This window comes from Microtus ochrogaster, chromosome 15 (assembly GCF_000317375.1).
Source record: "Microtus ochrogaster isolate Prairie Vole_2 chromosome 15, MicOch1.0, whole genome shotgun sequence".
Classification (NCBI taxonomy): domain Eukaryota; kingdom Metazoa; phylum Chordata; class Mammalia; order Rodentia; family Cricetidae; genus Microtus; species Microtus ochrogaster.
The window spans coordinates 10,072,495-10,093,972 of NC_022017.1; the positions used below are offsets into that span (position 1 = coordinate 10,072,495).

The window sequence follows — 21,478 nt, forward strand, 5'->3', positions numbered from 1 at the left end:
TTTGTAAATTTCCACCCATGGATCGATCTGGCATCAGAAGCTTGCTTGGGCCACATAGATGGCAACAGGAATAGGTCCTCTGTGTGTCTAGTGAGCTGCAGCCATCCTTAGGAGCTGACCTATACCAAACAAGGATTTCCCACCCTGCATTTTAGCTCCTGTCAGGGCAGGGGTTCCTATACACTCCATCTTCTTTCTGGAGGGAGAGCACTGGAGAACCTTCTAGAAAATCTCTGTACTGATTCTGAGGCATCTCTGTCAGAGGAGTCAAGGTCTATTGGGGGACAGATGTCAGGAAGGGTCCTTGAGGGATGGACAGTATCTTCAGGACTGGAGTTGACCTCTAACATCATCTGTCTGTCACAAGCTCTGAGTTCACACCCCACCCTTGACCACTTGGTAACAACAGCCAGGCCATTTCTATACCCCTGGGGTAAAGTTTAGGAGTGCTACTTTTGTGGGGGCAGAGAAAAGTTGAGACCCTGAAATAACAGGTAGGGGAGGGTGAACATACACGAGAATTAATATGATGGCCTGTCGAGGGTTTTTGTTTCTTTAGCTGATTGATTTGTCCAATTGTCAACTTGGAAGAGGGACATCTTTTGAGAAAATGCCTCCATCAGATTGGCTAATGACTGAGTACTTGGAGACATTTTCTTGATTAATGACTGACGTGGGAAAGCCCATTCCACTGTGGGTGGTGCCACCCATGGGGTCCTGGGTTGTATCAGAAAATGGGCAAGCTACAGGCAGCAAGCTAAGAAGCACACGTCCTTGGTGCTTTATGCTTCAGCTTCCTCCTCTAGAGGTTATTGCCTTGAGTCCCTGCCTTCCCCTACAGGATGGACAACTGCAAAGAGAACTTAACCTTTTCCTCACCAAGTTGCTTTTGGTAATGGCGTTTATCACAGCAACAGAAAGCAGACAAGGCCACATAGCTGAGTCCGCTTGGAGTTTATTTAAATGGGTGTGATCTTTAGTGAAAATTCAGCCTGTAAAAGTAGACACAGAAATGGCTTCAGTTTGGAACTGGTGAGCCTCCAGCCACATTAGGAAGAACCGTTTTCAGCAACTGAGTTGTGTTTGTGATTGTACTGGACTGACATAGGGATGAAGAGATGGAATGAAATAAGCATATGCTGTCTGCAAGTGTTAGATTCTCTTTCTAGAAAGGTCTCTGCAGAAGGAAGGAGATGCAGAGGTCAGTGTTTGGGAAAGTCAGGAACTAGGATGGGCGCTACCTTATATGAAGAAAGCTCACTAGAAGAGCCCCACTGGTCCAGGGGCAGACAAGTCTTGAGCCAGACACCACAAGAAGGCTGGGGACATTCTCCCATTCTGCCATTGCTGGGGCAGAGCAATGGGGAGAGCACAGAAACCCCCTGGGGGTGGGGGATGGGGATTGAGGGTTGGCGAAGTTCAGTAAATGACACTGATAAACTAGATCTGTGGAAGGGGAAAGACCTTCCCTTTCTCGGTCTCCTTCTATACCTAAGATTGGCTTGGAATTTGTTATGTAGCCCAAGATAGCTTCAGACTTGTGCCCCTCCTTCCTCAGCAGCCCAAGTACTAGGTTTACAGGTGTGAGCCACCACACTTGGAAACCATGCTTGTTTCTGTGTCTCTCTGGTTGACTCAGAACAAGACTTCAAATGAGGTTGGCCTTTGAGTAGCATGATAGCAAACTGGAGCATTCCTTAAGGGCAAGAGAGAAGGGAGGTCATGGGGTAGGAGGCAGGAAGCTGTCATGAGGGACCCCAGCCCTGTGGTGACCACTGAACTCAGACTTTCCCTGCTAACTGTCCATGGACAGTAGTGGGAAAGCAGGTGGCTGATGTGTGTCTCACTGCAAGCCACTCCACAGAGCCACAGAGTAAGAAATAACTGTCCTTGTTTCAAGAGAGTAGTCAAAGGAGCAGGGTGTATGGGTGTGACTGTTAATACTGTCAACTTGACAGGGTCCATGATCATCTACAAGACAAATCTCTGTGAGAAGTTTTCTAAATTAGGGTAATTGAGATCAAAAGAACTAACTTAAGTGTATGCAGCTCCGTTGCATGGGTTGGAGTCTAGGACTGCATAAAAGGAGAAAGCAAGTTGAGCACCAGCATCCATCCCCCTCTACTTCCTGTAGCTCCAGTTCCGGGATCTGGAACCCTCTTTTGCCATTGCATGTATGTGGTACACAGATACATGCCGGCAAAACACTCTTACACATGAAATGAAAAGACATAACTCTTTTTATAAAGAATACTATAAGAGAGAAAACTCTTGCTAGGCTGGATGTGGTGGTCCATGCCTTCAATCACAGCCTCCAACAGAGGAAGCCTATGGAGGTTTGATGAGCATGACCCCCTCATATAGTTGAATGCTTGCTCCCCACTTGGTGGTGCTCTTTTGGAAGGATTATGAAGTGTGGCTTTCATAAATAAAGGACACTGAGCCTGTAATTCGTGATCCTAGAGAAGCTAAATAAGAAGGTGAACCCAAAGAAAAGCATATAGTCATCCTCCTGGATATTAACCTTCATCAGGCGATGAAAGGAGACAGAGACAGAGACCCACATTGGAGCACCAGACTGCAATCCCAAGGTCCAAATCAGGAGCAGAAGGAGAGAGAGTACGAGCAAGGAACTCAGGACCGCCAGGGGTGCACCCACACACTGAGACAATGGGGATGTTCTATCAGGAACTCACCAAGGCCAGCTGGACTGGGTCTGAAAAAGCATGGGATAAAACCGGCCTCGCTGAACATAGCGACAATGAGGACTGCTGAGAACTCAAGAACAATGGCACTGGGTTTTGATCCTACTGCACGTACTGGCTTTGTGGGAGCCCAGGCTGTTTGGATGCTCATCTTACTAGATCTGGAAGGAGGTGGGAGGTCCTTGGACTTCCCACAGGGCAGGGAACCCTGACTGCTCTTAGGGCTGATGAGGGAGGGGAAGTTGATTGTGGGAGGGGGAGGGAAATGGGAGGCAGAGGCGGGGAGGAGGCAGAAATCTTAAATAAATAAATAAATAAATAAATAAATAAATAAATAAATAAATAGACCTTGATGTCTCAAAAGCCCCACCCACCATGCTGTCTCCCTTGCTCTGCCTCTTGCCTGTTGATGAGATGTAAGCTCTCAGCTACTGCTCAGCACCATGCCTTCCTGCCTGCTGTGCTTCCCACCCTGATGCTCAGGCAGTCACCCCCTGAGATTGAAAACAAACCCCCAGTGAAATGGCTTCTTTAGTAGTTGCCTTCGTCGTCGTGTTTCTTCACAGCAATGGACAGTGACTAAGACACAGAAGAAGGCAGATCTCTAGGAGTTTGAGGCCAGCCTGGTCTACAGAGAGTTTGAGGCCAGTCAGGACTACATCGTAAGATCCAGCCTCAGAAAAGCAAACACACAAAGGAATGTCATCAGTCCCTTTATGTGACTTTTAACCTGAGAGATCTAAGAGCTGATGGAAACATCAACAATGTGATAAGAGTTACCCCCACGAAGCCTAGAACAAACACCAGATTTAGTGCTGGAGGATTTAAATGATCCATCTAAACCAAAACCAAAATAACCAAGAGTTATCTCCATGGCACAGAGCATTAAGATGAAGGACTTAGCCCATAAGGAAAATAGAATTAGAACCACAGAAGAGTGGGGTGTTGTTGTTGTTGTTGCTGTTGTTGTTGTTGTTTGCCTGTTTCCAATAAGATGTCTCACCATATTGCTGCTTGAATCACTTTGGGTTACTATAACAATATTCCTTGGGATGCACAATTGATAAATATGAGATATTTAATGCCTGCAAATATGGGTCTGGGAAGTCTAAGGTTGGGAGCAAAGTCGAAGATTTAATGCCTTATTGAGAGGTCTCCTTCATGGACGTCACCTTCTCTGCGTCCACACATAGAAGAGGGATCAATGGGTCCGGGCTCTCCTTTCATGCCGTTTATATTGGCTTCTCATTCACCAGAGATGGCCTGTGTAGCCTGTCCACCTACCACAGACTTCCTCTGTTTAGCTCCTTGACCATGACGTTGGGCTTCTGCTTGAATTCTTCAGAGATCCAGACATGCGAACTGCAGCAAATGGCTCAGAAAATCCCTGTTGTAGACTACTAGAATCATCCAGTGAAGAACATTTAAAATGCTTTTCAACTATATTCCAGTCTATTCTGCGCATGTCAGAAGCATAAAATAAAACAATAAAGTCTAAAAATGATGACATATGAACTATGGTGCCTGACCCCGGTCACCTCCCTCCGGAAGCTGGCGGCCACCTCCAGAGAGTCTGCTTTCTCAGGCTCTGTGGTGTCACCTGGAGGAGGATGGTGGCGCTGCTCTGAAAGACGGGAAACTAAAATGAAAGCATAAATGAAAAATTTAGGAGGAGACATCCCCAAAAAAGCAATAAAATAAGGGGAGCACACGCCATGCACAGACTCAGTGTAGGCTGTGCACGAGAAAAGAAAGAAGTTCCTAGTGAGAATCCAGGATAATGTGTGAGGTTTCTGTTTTCTGATTTAGTCCCATCGATAGACCCTCGGTGCAGAAGTCCTGGAGCATGAAACAGCTGGAGGTGAGGCAGGCAGCCTCCGGAGCTGCAGCATCCCAGCCGCGCCACATCGCTGCAGCTTTCTCTAAATTTATTTGAATTGTTTTTATTTGTTCTGTTTTGTTTATGTGTGTGGGTGCTTTGCACATTTGTGTGTTGTACACCATGTGTGCGCAGTGACAGTGGGGGTCAGAGAGGTTGTCAGGTCCTTTGGAACTGAAGTTACAGGTCGTTGTTAGCCACCATGTGGTGTTGGGTATTGAACCTGGGTCCTCCGGAAGAGCAGCCAGTGCTGAGCCATCTCTCAAGCCCCATCTGCAGTTTTAATCGGTCTTTCCTAACACAGCTCCTTTTCCAGAATCTGGTCCACACTCCCCAGTAATTAACTTTCATCAGCTGTCTGCTTACCAGCCTTTGTCACATAACATATAATTTATTTTGTGATTCTATGCTTAATAGCTATATTTTGTATTTAAAACATTTGATGTGGATGCTAAGACTTATGATTTTTCTTAAGCTCATAACACATTTGCCTATTTTTTAAATAAATAGGTATTTTAGAGCTGACTTTTTAAGTTCTGTTTTTTTAATGTATTGGTTTTATTCAGAAAACTTGTTCTCAGAAATAACCTGAAATACTTTAGAATCTGAAATTATTTGACAACTCTTATATAGTCCTCTTCCAAGGACTGTAGTTTGGGTACAACTTCCTTTTAATTGCTTCACAAGTTCATTTCTTAAAGTCACTAGGTTTCATTATATTAACATGAATTTATAAGAGTCGAGAGTTAAAAAATGACAGGGTTATCTGATTCATGTCACCAGCAAGGTAAGAGTTGACTCACGCTGATCTATTACAGGTTATTTTAACTCGCTCAGGGCAATATCAACAAACACTGTTTTAAAAGACTCTGAGATGACGACAGAAGAAATGGACAAGTTGAGATTTGCATATTTAAAACTCGGTGGGGTTTTGTCTGAGCTGAGTGTCACACAGAAATCATTCAGTTGGGTGAGGTTTACAAACAGCAAGCTGTGTCCTGAGGCCTGAGCAGGGCTCCGACTATAAAGTGCTCTGCACGTGGGCTTGTTCGCAGATGTATGTGCGGGTGTGCTTATACATACACGTTTCATTTTTAAATTTCTCTCTTATTTTATGTGTGTAAATGGTTCTCTGCATGTATGTCTGTGATCCACATGTGTGCCGTGACTGCAGTGTTTAGAAAAGGGTATTGATCCCCAGGAACTTGAGTTACAGATATTTTGGAGCTGCCAGGTGGGTGCCAGGAACCAAACCCATGGCCTCTGCAAGGACAGTGCTCTTAACTGCTGAGCCATCTCTCACTTCCTTGATGTTTCTGATCAGGGATGTAAAGGTGACCCAAAGTTGAGAGGAAAGAAACAAGGGGACGCTTTGATCTCTGTGGCCTTGGCCCTGCCTCATCTTGTTCCCTGCAAGGCCAAGCTGCGAGACCTGGGCAGTCCGGCCACTTGAGAACAAATCGTGGTTTATTCAACCACTCTGCTTTATATAAACATGCAGTACATATTACTAAATTGTGGCAATGACATAGCCCATGCATACATCTCTCCCTGTTCACTTTGCTGTGATTTTAGAATTACCCACGAGTTGTAGACAAGTACAAAGAATTTACTCTCTCGCTTGGCCGAATTCCTCTGGAACTGACATCACACATAATCAATGTGGTGTTCATCAATACAAAACATGAACTTTGACAGGCTGAGGAGACAGCACAGTTGGTCAAATGTCTGCTGTGCTCTCGCGATCCTGAGTTTAGACACACCCCATGAAAGCTGGATGTGGAATAGATGGATCCCTGGAGTTCACTGGTGGGATATTTTTACCAACTGGTGTACTCTCAGGTCAGCAAGAGACCTTGCCTCAATAAATAAGTTGAGGAGTGCCAGAGGCAGGTGCCTGGTGCCTACTTCTGTCTTCACATGCACGCATGCATGCATGCATATGTGTGTGCTCACACACCTCCTTTATAGAGCGATATTAATGGAATCAAAGGAGACAACTATTTTCACCAGTTTTTCCAGTAACAGCCATTAGCTTTGCCCCTAGGTTGAAACCCAAGACACCTTGTGCAGTGTGTGGTACCGTGGATGGCCCTAGGCTCTTCTCTCCTGTGTATGTTCTGACAGAATCCTTCAGCTCTGTTGGGGTTTTCTGCAGCACATATGAATGTGGAATCATCTGGTGTTTTATTTATTTATTTTTTATTTTATTTATTTATTATTTATTTATGGTGTTTTATCCTGGCTAAAATGCTTTCACATCTGGGAGAGACCACTACAGAGAGAAAGAGCTGGAGGTTACTCTGCATTTCGTGTGTGTGTGTGTGTGTGTGTGTGTGTGTGTGTGTGTGTGTGTGTGATCTGTTCACAGATTTTTCCTGTTTTACCATGAGTTTTGATGTTTTCTCTCTTTCTCAAAGTGAATTTTCTTCTTCCTTTCTTTAGATGCTTGTGGCAGGTGCCCAGGGAGTCCAGAGGGGGTGTCATATCCTTGAAAGCTGCAGTTGCAGGCTGTTGTAAGCTGCTTTGCATGGTTGCTGGGAGCCAAACCCAAATCCTCTGCAAAAAGCAGCAAGTGCTCTTAACCACTAAGCCAACTCTCCAGCCCTTAAAGTGATTTTTATATTGAGGAATTTAAAGCCTTATACTGAATGTTATAAGCATTTTGTGCCAATTCACCAGTTGGATTTTGGTTGCTTGGTGGGTGGGTTGATTTTTTTTTTCATTGCAGAAACAGACCCATTTCTATTGTTCATAAGATACAGTTCCTATTTTATCAGGGCTACTAAGAAGGAATGAGGCAAAGAGAGTGTGGTTAGGTATGCTTGTGACCCTGGGTACATTCCCTCCCTGCACTGTGCTTTGGCCAGTGGTGTCTGTAAAACCAGGAACACAGGGGCTGAAGGGTACCACACTGCTGCTCCAAATGCCCCAACTCAGTCTGACTTGAGATATGTGCTCATCCGTTGACCAGAGAAACCTACAAACCAATTTCTGAACCTTGTGTTACCAGAACATTTCCCCAGGGTCTGCGCGTGGACTGGACTGGAGGGTGATTGCTGAGCATCCACTGTGCCCTGAGCTCTGAGCCATATCACATGACATCTGGGGTGTGCAACATACACAGTAGTTTCCCAGCCAACCAGCTCTGTCTCTCTTCACGTGTGAGAATGTGTCACGCGTGATCTCCTGGGCTTTCACTGTTGACATGAGATGTCCTTTCTGATGCTGGGTTCCTCTTGTACAACAATCATACAATACAAAGAAACTTTAGGAGAAGGTTCAGGAAGAGAGTAACAAGGATGTTTGGGACCAGACAGGAAGGCAAAGCCATTAAATGGACCCAATTGAAGGGACCCACAGTTGGAGGCTAGGTGTGGCGGGGAGGAGGTGGCAAAGAAGGGACAGTAATCCTCCAGAGCCATTCCCTGGCTTTGAATCACAGTCTGTCAGATCCTAGACAAGAAGCTAGCCATGACCACAGGCATAATGTCCCAAGGAACAGGAGGGAGCTGCTGGCCTCCTGAGACACCAAAAACAGGTCATGTGACTAGCTGGCAGGCCTGAAAGTGAGGAGGGGGCTGGGGCTGGGCACCAAAACAAAGTGGTAGACTATCTGCACATCTGATTGCTCTTTTGTCTCCACCTTGAAGAATTTCAGCACCTGGAACACAAGGGGGCACTGTGGGAGGCAGAGCACTGGTCCATCTCCTGCTAAGCTGCTCAGTGCTGCCACCATGCTGCAGAGAGGACGTCCTGCACCACACCTAGCCCTGCTCACCCACCCACCCACCCACCAAGCAACCTTTAAAGACCTGTCTAGGCAATGTTTATGCACGCTGCCTGGCAGGTCCCATCCTGCTCCACCTTATTCTTAAGGCCCTTCCCTCGCCGTGGGCGCTCTATGCGTGCTCAAGCCCAGGCTCAGGTAAACTCTGAGGGTCTGTTTTAGTTTCCCACTCCTACCCACCCAGCCTACACGCCATCCCACAGGCCCCGCCCATAGCTGCTCACGTGGTGCAGATGGAGACCTCCCCCATCCCACAGGCCCCGCCCAGAACTGCTCACGTGGTGCAGAAGGAGCAGCATCTCCACCTGTGCCAGGCGCTTCCCCAGACACTGGCGCACCCCAAAGCCAAAAGACAAGTGCTGGAAACTCCTTTTCCTCCCCAGCCAGCGCTGGGGCATGTAGCGCTCGGGCCTCGGAAATACTGAAGGGTTTCGGCCCAGGGAGTAGAGGTAGAGTAGGACCAATGTCTGTGGGCAGACGCCAAGGACAAGGTCAGTTGCTTCTTTGGGGTGGTGCAGAACAGGGCAAATGATGGCTGTATGAGGATCACTCACCCCAGCAGGGACATGGAAATTATGAAGCACTAGGTCCGAGCTTAGAATTCTCTCCAAAGAGGCAGCAACAGGATAGAGCCTAAAGGTGGGGGAGCAACAGGAGAGGCCTCAGCTCTGAAGGACTTCTGTCCACATCTGCACCTCCCTCCCTCAGATTTCCCCAGGGCGCTCAGCCAACCTCCAGAGGAGCAACAGCATCCAGCCACAGGAAGAAGAGCAGAGAACATGGCTGCCCTCGGCCCCAGAAAAGACAGGGGACAGAACAGCAGGGAATGGGCAGCCAGCACCTACCTCAAGGTCTCCTTAAGGGCAGCCCGCAAGAGGGGCAGGTCTGTCAAAGCTCTCTGAGGATCTGCAGCAATGCTGGCCTCAGCTGCCAGGCTCTCCTGCCGAATGGCCTGCTGAACATCTGGGTTCCGTGCCAGCTCAAAGAGAGTCATTGCCAAGGGGAAGGCTGTCTGCAGGAGCCAGAGAGCAATCTCGGATATCAAGCCTGACCCTCCCAAAGGGCATCCCTACTGTGAAGATACCTTTCTCCTAGAGAAGTGCATGGCCACAGCAATGCAGGCCCCTCAGACCCTGACCTCCTCCTCTAACGTTCCCTGAAATCCCAATCCTGGCCAACACCTTAGCACCTTCAGAGTTGGGTGCTCACAATCTGATCTGGTGCCCATTGAGATGGACTCTGTGTCACTAAAGGAAACTGTACCACCCGCATCTACCTTCCCAAACACTTGATTTGTATTGGCTGTCCGCCCCTCGAGATTGGCCTTACTGTCCAAACCTCTGACGGGTCACAGCTTTTCACACTGACTCTTCCTGACTGGTGTGAGCCCTAAGCTTCTAGATCTAGAATGCATTTTTCAATGGTATGGCCCATAAAAACAGTCTCCTAGGTGTCTCCCTGAAGTCACCGGTCTGCTTCCAGCTTCCACCTTGGGCATATCAGCCGCTCTTTGTGTTGTCTTATTGGCCCTTCGTGATGCAGACCAGATCCCTGTTGGCCTCATCTGGCCCTCTGGCCCCTGCTTCAGGTAGCTTGCTGCCTCCCCAAGCCTTGTTGTCTGTGCATACAGCTCTGGCTTTTCAGACTCCTTTTCATAGGCTCTCTGATCTCTCTTTGCTTTGTTCCTGCAGCTCTGGCTTCTCACTCCCACAAGCCCTGTGCTGGTCCTCATCCCCTCCCAAATACTACTCCCTCCACGGTGGGAGTGTCACGGGCTCTTCCTTCTCTAGAACCTGAGGCCTCTATTCCTAATAAGAAGCCTAGCCCAGAGCAGTCTCTCCAAGAAGGGTCCTTTGACTGCCAGGAATCTTGTACCTGGACCCACGTTTCCTAGAGGCCACCCTGCGATCTTTCCCCTTCTGCGTCAGCGGGCAGCTTGGGTGTTTGTCGCTTCACCTGCCTTGCCTTTCCTTCCATCTGTCTCAAGCTCCCACTGACTGGAATGCCTGCTCCACAGTTCAACAGAGGACTCTGGGCTGCTCACTCTGCTCACTCCGGGCTGCCCTCCTAGCCCCGCAGCATGCTCATGCATTGGAGGAAGTGAGGGCAGTCTGCTGCTTGTGTGGGCTTTCTAACCTGATTTGTGCCTGGACTTGGATGTACAGGTCTTTTCTACAAACTCTCCAGCTAGGGGTCCTTTCCCTTTACTCGGACATTTCATTGGCTTCGCGGGGAATGGCTATGGTGAGGGAACAAGATTGGGGGACCCAGGTGAGGAGGAAACTGTGCTTTGGGGGAACACCAAGGGGCATCACGGTGGAATTATGCTCCGTGGGATCCTGACCGTGTCCACACTTCCAGCGATGAGTTCCAGAGAATTGCCCAGGATGGCATCCATTGGCAGAGCACCCTCTGCTATCAGCTCTGATACGACACTCCAAGACTGTGGGCGACCCTTTGCCGACTCTTGATAAATATTCTTGACATATTTCGTGACTGAATAAGAAGAGAGAACATCCGGTCACGATGCTGGGACAGGTTTCTCCTTCATTGTCCCAGGTAATCGTATCCCTGGCACCTTAGTATCCCTGCTTGTGTGCCACCCTCGTGGGGTCACACAATCCTAAGCTCACTGTGGAACCACAGAAGGGTCTTAAGCGGCCACAGCTCCTTGAAGGACATGAATGGGAATCATGGGATCATTGTCCCCCTATCCCATGGTGCTGCCCAGGTCAGTGGCCCTCACCATGCTCAGTGATGAAATCCCAGGACTCAAAGTTCTCTTTCCACACCCGGCTGCTTGTCCAGCGAGTCAGGCCACTGGGTAAAAACATGAGCTGTGTGGTGGTCTTGAACATGGAATGCAAGGCGTGGATGAACTTCAGGCTGCCAGAGTTCGGGTCATGGCCAAGGAGGCCCAGTCGCTCTCCAAAAATAACAAAGTGACTGGCTGCAGAGAGAATATTATCACTGACCAAGGCAGTCCCTGGTCTCAATGTTCTCCCCTTTCCTCCTTCTTGGCCTCTGCCTTCCCCATATCCCTCAAGCTGGAACCTTCCCGAGGCCACACACCTTCTGTGGTATAGTTGAACACACTGGAATAAAAGTCCATGGAGAAGCTTCCATGGGCATTCATCAGCATCTTCTTCTTCAGAACCTCCAAGAAGTCCCTTGCTGCCATGTCCACCATGGGGACAAACTTTTGAACAGCCTTTAGTGACAGCATATTTGGGTTCAGCCTCAATCGGTTGAAGCGCCATTCAGGCCCATTTCTGTAGAGCACAGAGTAGAGGTATGGACACCTCTCAGGAAAGGCCTGGCCCAGGCTGTGCCCACCTTTCTGCCCCTCAGAGAAATTGAGGCAAAGGGGTGGCAGGCTCGGCAAGTCCTGTCCCCACTTCTTTCTTCCAACACAGTTTCCGTGTGTTGGACAGAGGTCACTAAGTCTAAGGTGGACTTGGCATAGCCACACCCATGGAGAAAGAGGCTGGGCTGTCAAGCTCTGCCCACCTGACCTACACCACCTCCCCACAGAGGAGAAGCCCTGGCTGAGTTCAGAACCACAGTTTCACCTCCCTCCTCATTCCCAATGTCTACTCACAGCAAGAACAAGCCACGTCTCAGGCCACGGTGTTCTCTGTGGGCCGCCCAGGGTTCCAAGACCATGCGGCAGGGCTGTGTATTGTCTGCCTGAAAAACCTTCTCAGCGTCCTCCGGGAGCATCACAGACACAACCTGTGTTCTTCCTATGCTGTACCTATGGGGTGAAGAACAGCGCCTTCCTGGGGGGGGGGAACGTCCTCCACCTGAGCACCCTGCAGACCCAGCCCTGTCTGTGTGCTCCCTCACCTCAGCCCCCCCTAGCCATGGCTCTCCCCCCAGGACGGCTCCTCCCACTGTCTGCCTGACTTCTCTCCACTTCAGCACTCCTGACACTCTGTCCTCTCAGCCATGAGCAGTGCCTTTCCCTGTCCATGTGGAGAACCATGGTCTCCATGAGTCAGGTCCATAACCTCCTGCGCTCCCTCCCCATCTCCCTAAGCAAGGAGTGCCTGGTGCCTACTGGGGAGTGCAGCCCCTCATACCCTGCAGAGCCTGAGCAACCAGGGGCCCAGGAAGCTCTGTCTGAGCTCAGCTAAGGGTTAAGAAGGCCCTTACCTGAAAATGGGCCCCAGCTCCTGGAAGGCCTGATGCATCTCCAGGTGCAGGTTCTCTTGGCCCTGCTCCCTCAGGATCTGCATCATCTTCAGCCACCTGTTTCTGGAGTACTGTGGGATGGCTTCAAAGGGCTGCAGTGTGTTGGGGGCCAGGGTTGCTGTGGTGCCCAGTGCCCTTGTCCCGCGCAGGCACTGCCAGGGTCTTGCCAGCCACACATCTGCCTTTACCCTGAGTGCCATTGCTTCCTCCTCTCTTCTTTACCCCACGGCCTTTTATCCTGCCTTGAGGACGCGAACTGCAGACTGAGGGTGTCACTGCTGGATATGCCCTGGGCTTGCCCCCGAATTCTATTCAGGGCAGATGGCTCTGCTGGAGGTAGAGGAAGGAGATGGCCTTCTTCCAGGGCCCATCTCTGCAATGCCTGTAAGAGGGTGGCAGTTAAGGTCAGGTGCAGAATTTACATGGACACTTGAAGAATTTCCGCTGGAGGGCACAGCCCCCTTTCTCCTCCCCAAGCTGAGAACAGTCAGATGAACAGTCTTCTTTATTGTGGAGCCTTGAATGAGTCACCCTCATTTTTGTTTGACGATCACTAGCCTGATAAGGAGGGTGGGTTTGTATTCACCGTCCTGACTCACATTTAAATGTCGTCTTTGAAAATTTCTCATTTCTCTTCAGATTGAGAACTAACAAATATATTTATCATAGGGTAGAGGGATGGCTTAGTTAACCAAGCATGACAACCCGAGTACAGACCTCTCAAAACCACGTAAAAGCAAGGTCCATCAGCGGGAAAGCATAGGCCAACACTTGGGAACCAAAACAGGCAGAGCTTCAGTCTATAGTCAAATGTGAACATTCTAGGTTTCGTACAAGACCCTGTGTGTATGCACGCATGCGCGCACACACACACACACACACACACACACCACACACATGGAGCCAGATCTCTCCCCCCACAGATCTATGTGCAAATATTTATGTACACATTTCCTATGCAGAAAATGGCTCTAACTTTTATTGATTCTTTGTGAATTTCACATCATGCATTCCGATCCCACTTAATCTGCCCGACCCCTTACATCCTCCCTCTGCCCTTGCAACCTCCCCGCAAAACAAAATTTAAAAGAAAAACCAAGGACCAAACATAGCAAGCCAAAAGAGAAGGGAAAGGAGAGAAATCTCACCGTGGAAACTGGAGTGAGGCCTGCTGAGTCACAGAGTCCATTCATCTCTTACAAGGATTCATTGCCATGGCTCATTGGAGTCATTGGTCTGGCTCAAGGCCTCTGGCTTCTGCTACCCTGCTGATAATGGGTTCTCACTGGGGGGTCCTCTTCAATACCTTGGTGTTGTCATGGAGATCCTGCTTCTTTGGAGCTGGAGGTTCAGCCCCTTCACATGCTCCAACAGTTCATAGATGAGGAGGATGTTGGGGTGGGCTAACCCGTAGCCCTGGTTCTGGAGCTGGGTGGTAGCTACCAGTTCCCCTCACCGTCAATACCTGGACAAGCTCTCCAGCACTGCCTGGGCTAGCTCACCCAATACTACCTGAATTGGTGAGTGAGGCCAATTCTCCTGCCTTTGGGTCCTCATAGCTGGCTCACCCACACTCAACATTACCAGGGCCAGCTCTATTATTTTGCCCAGGCAAGGTGTAGGGCCTTCTCTGGATTGCTGTGGGGAACCTTCCAAGGGAGAGGAAGGGGACCATCTCCCCTGCTCTCACACCTTCAGGACTGGCTCACCTGTACCCAGGACGACAAGGTCAGCTCTAGTGTGCTTCCCAGGAGGGGTGTAGCACCCACCACTGCTCTCTTATGTGCTGAATTTGGTGAGGGGCAAAATACCACCCCCATAGGCTTGTGTGACCCTAAGGCCTGCTTTCTCTCTTGCAGAGAGCAAAGGGTGGAACGGGGAGGGCATATTTCCCTCACCCATGCCACAGACTGCCAGGCAGGTGCAGGTGGGGGGGGTGTTGTCCGCTCTCCTGCTCTCTTGTTCTCAGGGCCTACTCACCTGAGTCCCCCAACAATGGAGTCAGATCTAGCACACTGACAGGGTGCAGAGCCTGTGAGGACCAGTAGCTCTCCCGCTCATAGGGTCAGTTCGCTCACCTGCCACAGGTGGGTGGGCCGCAGAGGAAGAGTTTTAAAAACGTGTATAAACTGGTGTATGACTAAGCTGAGCTAAACAACACACTGTCATGATCTGTGTGAGAAATACCACCCCCATAGGCTTGTGTGTCTGAACACGTTGCCCACGCCCATGTGTTTGGAGAGACTACAGAGCGTCTGGCAGGTGGGCTTAACTGAAGAAACTGGATCTCTGTGCTGAGTGTTTGGGTCTTTCACTCAGCCCCACGTTCTTTCCGTATCTGTCCTGTGTTTCCTGTTTTGACAACCGTAGGGAGATAAAGTCCCAGTCTCCTGCCTCCTGCTTTACAGCAGCTTGCTGCCAAGCTCCATTGGATCGGTGCTATGGCTGCCTTGCTCCCAGAATTCAAGCTGTGCCCCTTGCAGCAGACAGTCCCTGCTGTGCAAAGACATAGACCCCATAGAGGATGGAAGCAAGCCCAGCCCCTCCTCCCTCAGAGCTGCCAGATGAGTTTGTGGTCTTGGCCAGCACCTGGGTCCTTAGCACTGAGTTCATAGTGGAATTTCCCATCCCCTGTCCGAAAAGCTTTGGAAGTGAGATGGTCCCTTTGTTCAGGGGATGTCTCCGATGGCTCTTTCTCCTCCAGACCTCCCTTCCACCCCACCTTTCTGTATGTCACCACTGTCACACTCATTCACCTTCTCTAAACATTTGATGGAGTCTCCTCTCCAGGTTTTTTTAAGGGAAACCTCTGTTTCCCTTTCTGTTCCCATTATGTCAACTCTCGTCTTCTGACTTCGCTCTCTACCCCTTCCCTCAAAGTTGTTTTGATTTGCATTTCCCTGATCGCTAAGGAGCTTCAGCCCTCTTCTCTCTCTCTCTCTCTCTCTCTCTCTCTCTCCAGACACTATACTCCTTTCCTGGCTGTCGTGTAGGAAGGTGTTCTGGAAGTTTTTTCCTCTCAAATAAATAAACCTTTAAGTCCAAACTGGTGTGGAATTTTTTCCCGCTTTAGATGTTTAAGCTCCCCAAGAGTGGGGTCTTAGCTTCTAGATTATTATTATTATTCCCTCTTATTCAAGTGCAAATGTGTGGGTCCTCCTTATGTGTCAATCTCTCTAACAGCACACCACTGACCTCGTCTCAGCTGTGAACAGCATTAACTCCATTTATACCCCTTTCTTTGCCAAACCACAACTTTTCACATCTTTCTGCTGTAAATCCAAGAGCAGTGAGCAACCTGCCCCAAGCTCAGTGTTGTGCTGTCTTGAAATTGCTTCACCAGACAACTTAGTCTATGACTTTTTCTGTGGCCACATTCAAATTTTCAAGGCATGGGTCGAATGCCACCAGATGCTTCCTAGACTCTTAACACAATAGTCTATAAACCCATTCACAACAAAGTCCTTGCTCTCCTCTGGAGCCCCATAGGCCTGGACTTCACTGCCCTAAGACAAGAGAATGAGACAGGTTTTCTTTTAAGATTCTGCAGCAGTGAGTGTCAGGGTGGAGAGAATGTAAAAGTGACAGGTGTGAAACTTTGCTTCCCACAGTCCCTAAACTAAAATCTATCCCTACTGTCTCCCCTACCCCCACCCCAGGCTTGTACTCCAGAGAGTTACAGTCTTCCCATACTGAACTAGCACAGCCTACTGCCCCAAAATCCCCATCTTCCTGTCTTCCTGGGGCTCAAGATTCGAAAAGAAAGGAACTTAACAGAGAACTCCCAGAGCATCCTTCTTTAGCAGGTCCATCTAGGGTAGTTTTGCCAGTTTCCTACAGGGAGATGTTCAGAGACCAATGAGGCTGTGTTAGAAGGGGCCCTTGGCTGTATCTCAAACTGCAGAACTCTGGCCTCATCAACATGATGCAGTATGCACCCGTGAGAGGGTGAGAGAGGCTTGTGTCAAGCTTCCAGACCACTTCTGAGGCCAGACAATGGGAAGCTCTTGACTTAGCCATGCAGGAAGCAGTGGGAAAGAGTCCTACGCTGCAATGGGCTCAGAATGCTGGCGGTGACAGAAATGTGCAGGTCTGCCGAGAAGAGCTGTGAGCTGTGAGCAGAACTCGGCCGATAGAGAAAACGTTCTGCAATCAAAAGGGCTACAGATGGAGGGCTTGCCAAACCTACTGAGCCCTGATGGCACCATCTTGAGCTCAAGACTCTGACCAAATGTGGAACTTAAAGAATTTGCTGTTTGCCCTGCTGCGTCGAGTCTTGTTTTGGTGTGATCCCCATGTACTGTGTCCCTGTGATGGCTACCTCATTTGTCAACTTGACACTACCTAGGATTAGCTGAGAAGAGGGTCTCGATGAGGGATTGTCTGCGTTGGTTGACCTGTGGATATGTCTGTGGATGAAGAGGTCTTAATTAAGTTCCTCGATATGGGAAGACCCAGACTGTGGTGGGCAGTACCATTTCCTAGACAGGGAGCCTAATCTACCTACAAGTGAAGAAGCCAAGCTGAGAGAGAGCAAGAATGAACAGTCGGTCACACGCTTCTGCTCTTGATTGTGGCTATGATGTTAAAAGGGTGTAACTTGGAATCGTAAGCCAAATAAACCCTTTTCTTCCTAAGCTGCTTTTTGTTGGGCTGTTTTTATCACAGCAGAGATGAAACTAGGGCAGCCCTATTTCTTCCCTTTAGAATGAAGACAGTCGCTCCGAGCAAGACTGGTAGGAAATGCATTATTTGGTCCTTATTTTTATATGGACTCACAGTTACGAGATGGCCTCCCCAGAAGAGACTTTAGAATTTTGAACAGTGTTGCAACTACTTAGTCATGGGGATTTTTAAAGTGAACTAGAAAAACTTTCGTGAGGTAGCTACAGACTTACTGGGGTCAGGGACAGAGTGCAATGGTTTGTCTGGGAAATGTCCCCACAGGCTCATATATTTGAATGCTTGGCCCCAAACTGATGGCTCTGGATTTGGAAGCTGTAGAACGCTGAGAAGATAAGGCCTATCAGGAGAAAGAGGATCTCTGGAGAAAAAGCCTTAAGATTTATAGTCTAGCCTATCAATGTTTGGCCCATGTTTTCTGTCTCCTGTTCCATCAAGATATAAAGGGGTGAGAAATCCAGGCCTCAAACTCCTGCCAGCATGGAATCGGCTAGCCCCGTGCCTTCTCTGCCACAATGAACTGTATCTCTTGGGACAGCTGGTCTTTACTTGTCAACTTGACACAATCTAAACTCACCTGGAAGGGGGATCTCCATGGGAGATTGTCTGCGTTTGGCTGTGGGTGTGTCTATGAGTGAGGTCTTTATTAAATTCATTGATGTGAGAAGACCCAGCCCACTGGGGGGAGGACCATTACCTAGACAGGGAGTCCTGCACTGTATAAAAGTGGAGAAAATAAAATGATTTCAAGCAAAGCAAGCAAGTGAGCGTGTGTGCATCTGTGTCTCTCTCTGACCTTGACTGTGGATGTGATGGGACCAACCGTATGAAGTTCCTGCCTTGACTTCCCCGCAATAATGGAACTGTAACCTAGAATTCTAAACTAAAATAAATCCCTTTATCGGTTATTGTTTTGATTTTCGGTCAGGGTGTTTCATCACAGCAGCAAGAATGAAGCCAGCACAATGTTCAGACCATGAACTGAAATAATTTCTCTTCCTTCAAGTTGCTTTTATCAGATTTTTCAGGCTCCAAAACCACAGAGAAACCCTGTCTCGAAAAACCAAAAAAAAAAAAAAAGTGGCTAATATTCGTACTTAGGTCACAAGCAGCTATTTTTGTGGTGAGAAGTTAGTCTGATCTTTCGGCAGTTTGTAAACATCAACACAACACATGTTGACAATGGTCCCACCCAGATGCTCGGTAAGTCTCTAGAACCTATTCTCTCTGCTGACTGACTTCATGTGCCTTTGGCCAACCATTGCTTTGTCTTGAGGCCTCAACCAATTGTTACTACTATCTTTCTATTTTCTGCTTTTGTGAGCAGAGCTTTGCTTAGCTCACCTACTACTTATATGCCCACTTTTCATGTGTAAATGGAGGTTTCTCTTCTGCCCACCAGTTCCCAAATGAACACTCAGAGACTTAATATAATTACAAACTATATGGCCGAATTTGCTCAGGGCAAGGGGTGTTCCCTTATCGATGGACTGTTTTGTTTTCTTTTTCTGTTTCTTTCTTTCTTGGGAGGGGGGTTTTGTTTTCTTTGACTTTTGTTTTCTTGTTTTTGTTTTTGCTTTTGGATTTTTGAGACAGGGTTTCTCTGTGTCACAGCTCTGGCTGTCCTGGAACTCACTCTGTAGAACAGGCTGGCTTCAAACTCACATAGATCTGCCTGCCTCAGCTCTGCTGGGATTAATGGTGTGCACCACCACCATCCAGCTTGGACTGCTTTCTTTCCTCGCTAATTTGAGTGCTCTGCTGTGACAGTGCTGTTTACGGCACAGGGAGAGCTCTCTTTGAGATAAAAATTGTTTCCTTTGGGTGTTAACTGGGCACGCGTGAGGGCTCCGGACTTGATTTCCGAGGTCCCTCTGCTCTTCCCTGTGGCTATGCCAATTTACTTTCCCACCAACAATGCACAGATGTTCACTTTCCCTCCTCCCTTCTTGGTGCCTGGGATCTTTCTCTTCTTTATAATTGTCATTCTCGCGAGCATCAGGTGTTTCTCACAGTGGATTGAATTGGATGACTGGTGGAGCTGAGCATCTTTCGTGTACCCACTGTCATCTGTGTGTCTTCTTTTAAGGATGTCTCTTCAAGTCCTTGGCCCATTTGCTGAACCTGTCATTCTTGCTAATTGAATTGATTGAACACTCCCTACTTGGTGGCTGTCTTTGGAGGCTGGGACACTTCAGGAGATGTATGTCTTACATGAGAATATAGGGCTTATAAAATGTGTGGCTCTATTTTTCATTCCTTCCGGTCTCTAGATTGTCTCTACAGCCATCGGTCGGTTCCTTGTGATCCTACAGGTGTTTTTCATTTGCTACATTTCTGTTCGTGAAGCAAGAGCTGTGTCACTACCCGACTGCGCTGCAGAAGTAGGAGCTTGAAGCAGTTTTATGTAGAGACCGACTATGGTGTAAGGAGCCGCGGACCGGTGTTCAGATGACAAGAGGTGAGAGTAACGACTGCTTTTGGTTTCTGCTCCCCGCCGACATGGCATGCATGTCACTCAGTGCAGTAGCCTGTGTAAGCTGTCTCACAAAATGCACAGCCCAGGAGACATAAACTAGACCTCTGTGGATGACAGCTCCAGAGGCTGCACAGTACAAGACCAAGAACACCAGTGCCTAATGACGCCTCTTTTATAGACACAAAGGAAGACAAGGTTTGAAGTAAAGTTGCAAGTCAGGGTGGAAATTTTCTAATGCAAACAACATAGTAAACACATACCGGACACCATAGCCCAGCAGGAGCTGGGGAGTCAGAAAATGCCTTGACCCAAAACAAAATTAAAACACAGCCCTACAGCACGGTAACACTTAGTAAGCGGCAAAATCAACACTCAAAGAGAAACTCAACACACGCCAGCAACATTGGGTCTTGTTCAGCATTTTTTTTTTTTGTAATTTTTATTGTCGCTTTTCACTTCCTTGGCTAATTTATTACTAAGGGGTATTTTGAGCGACTGTGAAGGAAAAGAATTTGTAACGTTTGTCTGAGTAAGTTCAGGATGGACAAACAACATTCTTGTCACTATCTTAAATGCAGGGCTTTTCAATCTCAGAGCTTTGTGAGGTCCTGAGGCTTTCCCAGGTCCAGAGCCATATCTAGAAGTGCAAGTCAAGATCAGGCATCATGAAGAGCACACGTATGAGAACGTCACAATGGAGCCAACATCGGTGCACTGATTTAAATAATATTGATACTAAAGATTTAATCATTACAACATACAGGCCAATTGTTTCGAGCCTGCGATGGGATAGTATGTCACAAGCAGAGGGTGGGCAGAGGAGGCGGCTCACCTTGTGACTCTCAGGAAATGGAAGACCTGAGTCCCCAGATCCTAACAGCCCCTTTAAGAACACACCCCTAAAGCCTTCACTTCCTTCCATTGATCTATATGCTGTAAAATCTCACCACCCCACAATAGTGCCATGACCTAGACACTTTTCCTTGGTGTTAGGGTCTATTAGCCACAGGTGCTTTCTGTTTAGCAAGTCCTGCTACTTGGCCCTGACAGTCATGGCAAAAGACTTTGACAACAGAAGTTGCTTTTCACGACCAAATGGAAGACAGAGTGAAGGAGCTGACAGAGCAGGAATTCCCCAACTTCTTTCCACGGCTTGCAGAAGGTCAACTTCTTGTCTTCCATGTGGAGGCTGTCTCTGCCCACCTGTGACCTCACTCTCCTATGAGGCTCTCGGGGGTGGGGGCAGGGAGCTGGGGCGTTGGATGAGGCACAGCCCAGTAGCCTCATTTCATAGGAATTACCTGGTTAAAGGTCCTGTCTCCACAGTGACCCACACTCAAAGGCCGTGAACTTTGGAGATTCGCACACAAAACTCAGGCAGACACGATTTAGCACTGAGAACAGGAGAGCCTAGGTAATAACTGTTCTTGGACAAAGCTTTTTCCCCACACTCTCACATCTGAAAGAAAACCCCAAGAGCCTTGTGTTCTAAGCCACTTTCGCAATTCAGGAGATGAAAGTTTTGTCCAGGGGACACTGGCCTAAGTCAGTCAGCAGCTTGACCTCCTGGAAAAAGACAACCATCCCAGTAGAGATTTCACTCTTTCTCGGGGCTCTAGAGTCCTCTTGCCTGCATCTCTGATCTCGCCACTACCCTGTCCTTAGCGAGTGCATACGCTTATATATGCTTTACTGAGTCACCAGTTCGTAAGTTCCGACTCTGTTGTCTGGCCAACTTGAGCCAA

At 48.4% G+C, this 21,478-nt stretch overlaps 1 protein-coding gene across 2 annotated transcripts; it reads right to left on the reverse strand.

The window, feature by feature from the left end:
- Window positions 1-8,134: 8,134 nt before the first annotated feature.
- On the reverse strand, window positions 8,135-12,771 carry LOC101993242 (cytochrome P450 11B1, mitochondrial-like). Of its 2 annotated transcripts, XM_005354265.1 has the most exons (9): window positions 12,533-12,771; window positions 11,976-12,131; window positions 11,447-11,646; window positions 11,121-11,324; window positions 10,719-10,870; window positions 9,220-9,386; window positions 8,929-9,007; window positions 8,653-8,841; window positions 8,135-8,248 (listed from the first exon to the last, which is right to left on the reverse strand). In XM_005354265.1, exons 1-9 carry the CDS (start codon window positions 12,769-12,771, stop codon window positions 8,135-8,137), a joined length of 1,500 nt encoding a protein of 499 aa, XP_005354322.1. The 2 variants fall into 2 exon arrangements, with proteins under 2 accessions (XP_005354322.1, XP_026638605.1); XM_026782804.1 differs by lacking the exon at window positions 8,653-8,841.
- Window positions 12,772-21,478: the final 8,707 nt, after the last annotated feature.

Coding starts and splice junctions, on each gene's coding strand:
- LOC101993242 (XM_005354265.1), bottom strand. CDS start 12,771: ATGGCACTCAGGGTAAAGGCAGATGTGTGGCTGGCAAGACCCTGGCAG. Junction 11,325..11,446: donor GTTCAACTATACCACAGAAG/GTGTGTGGCCTC, acceptor TTCTCTCTGCAG/CCAGTCACTTTGTTATTTTT. Junction 10,871..11,120: donor GGATTTCATCACTGAGCATG/GTGAGGGCCACT, acceptor CTTCTTATTCAG/TCACGAAATATGTCAAGAAT.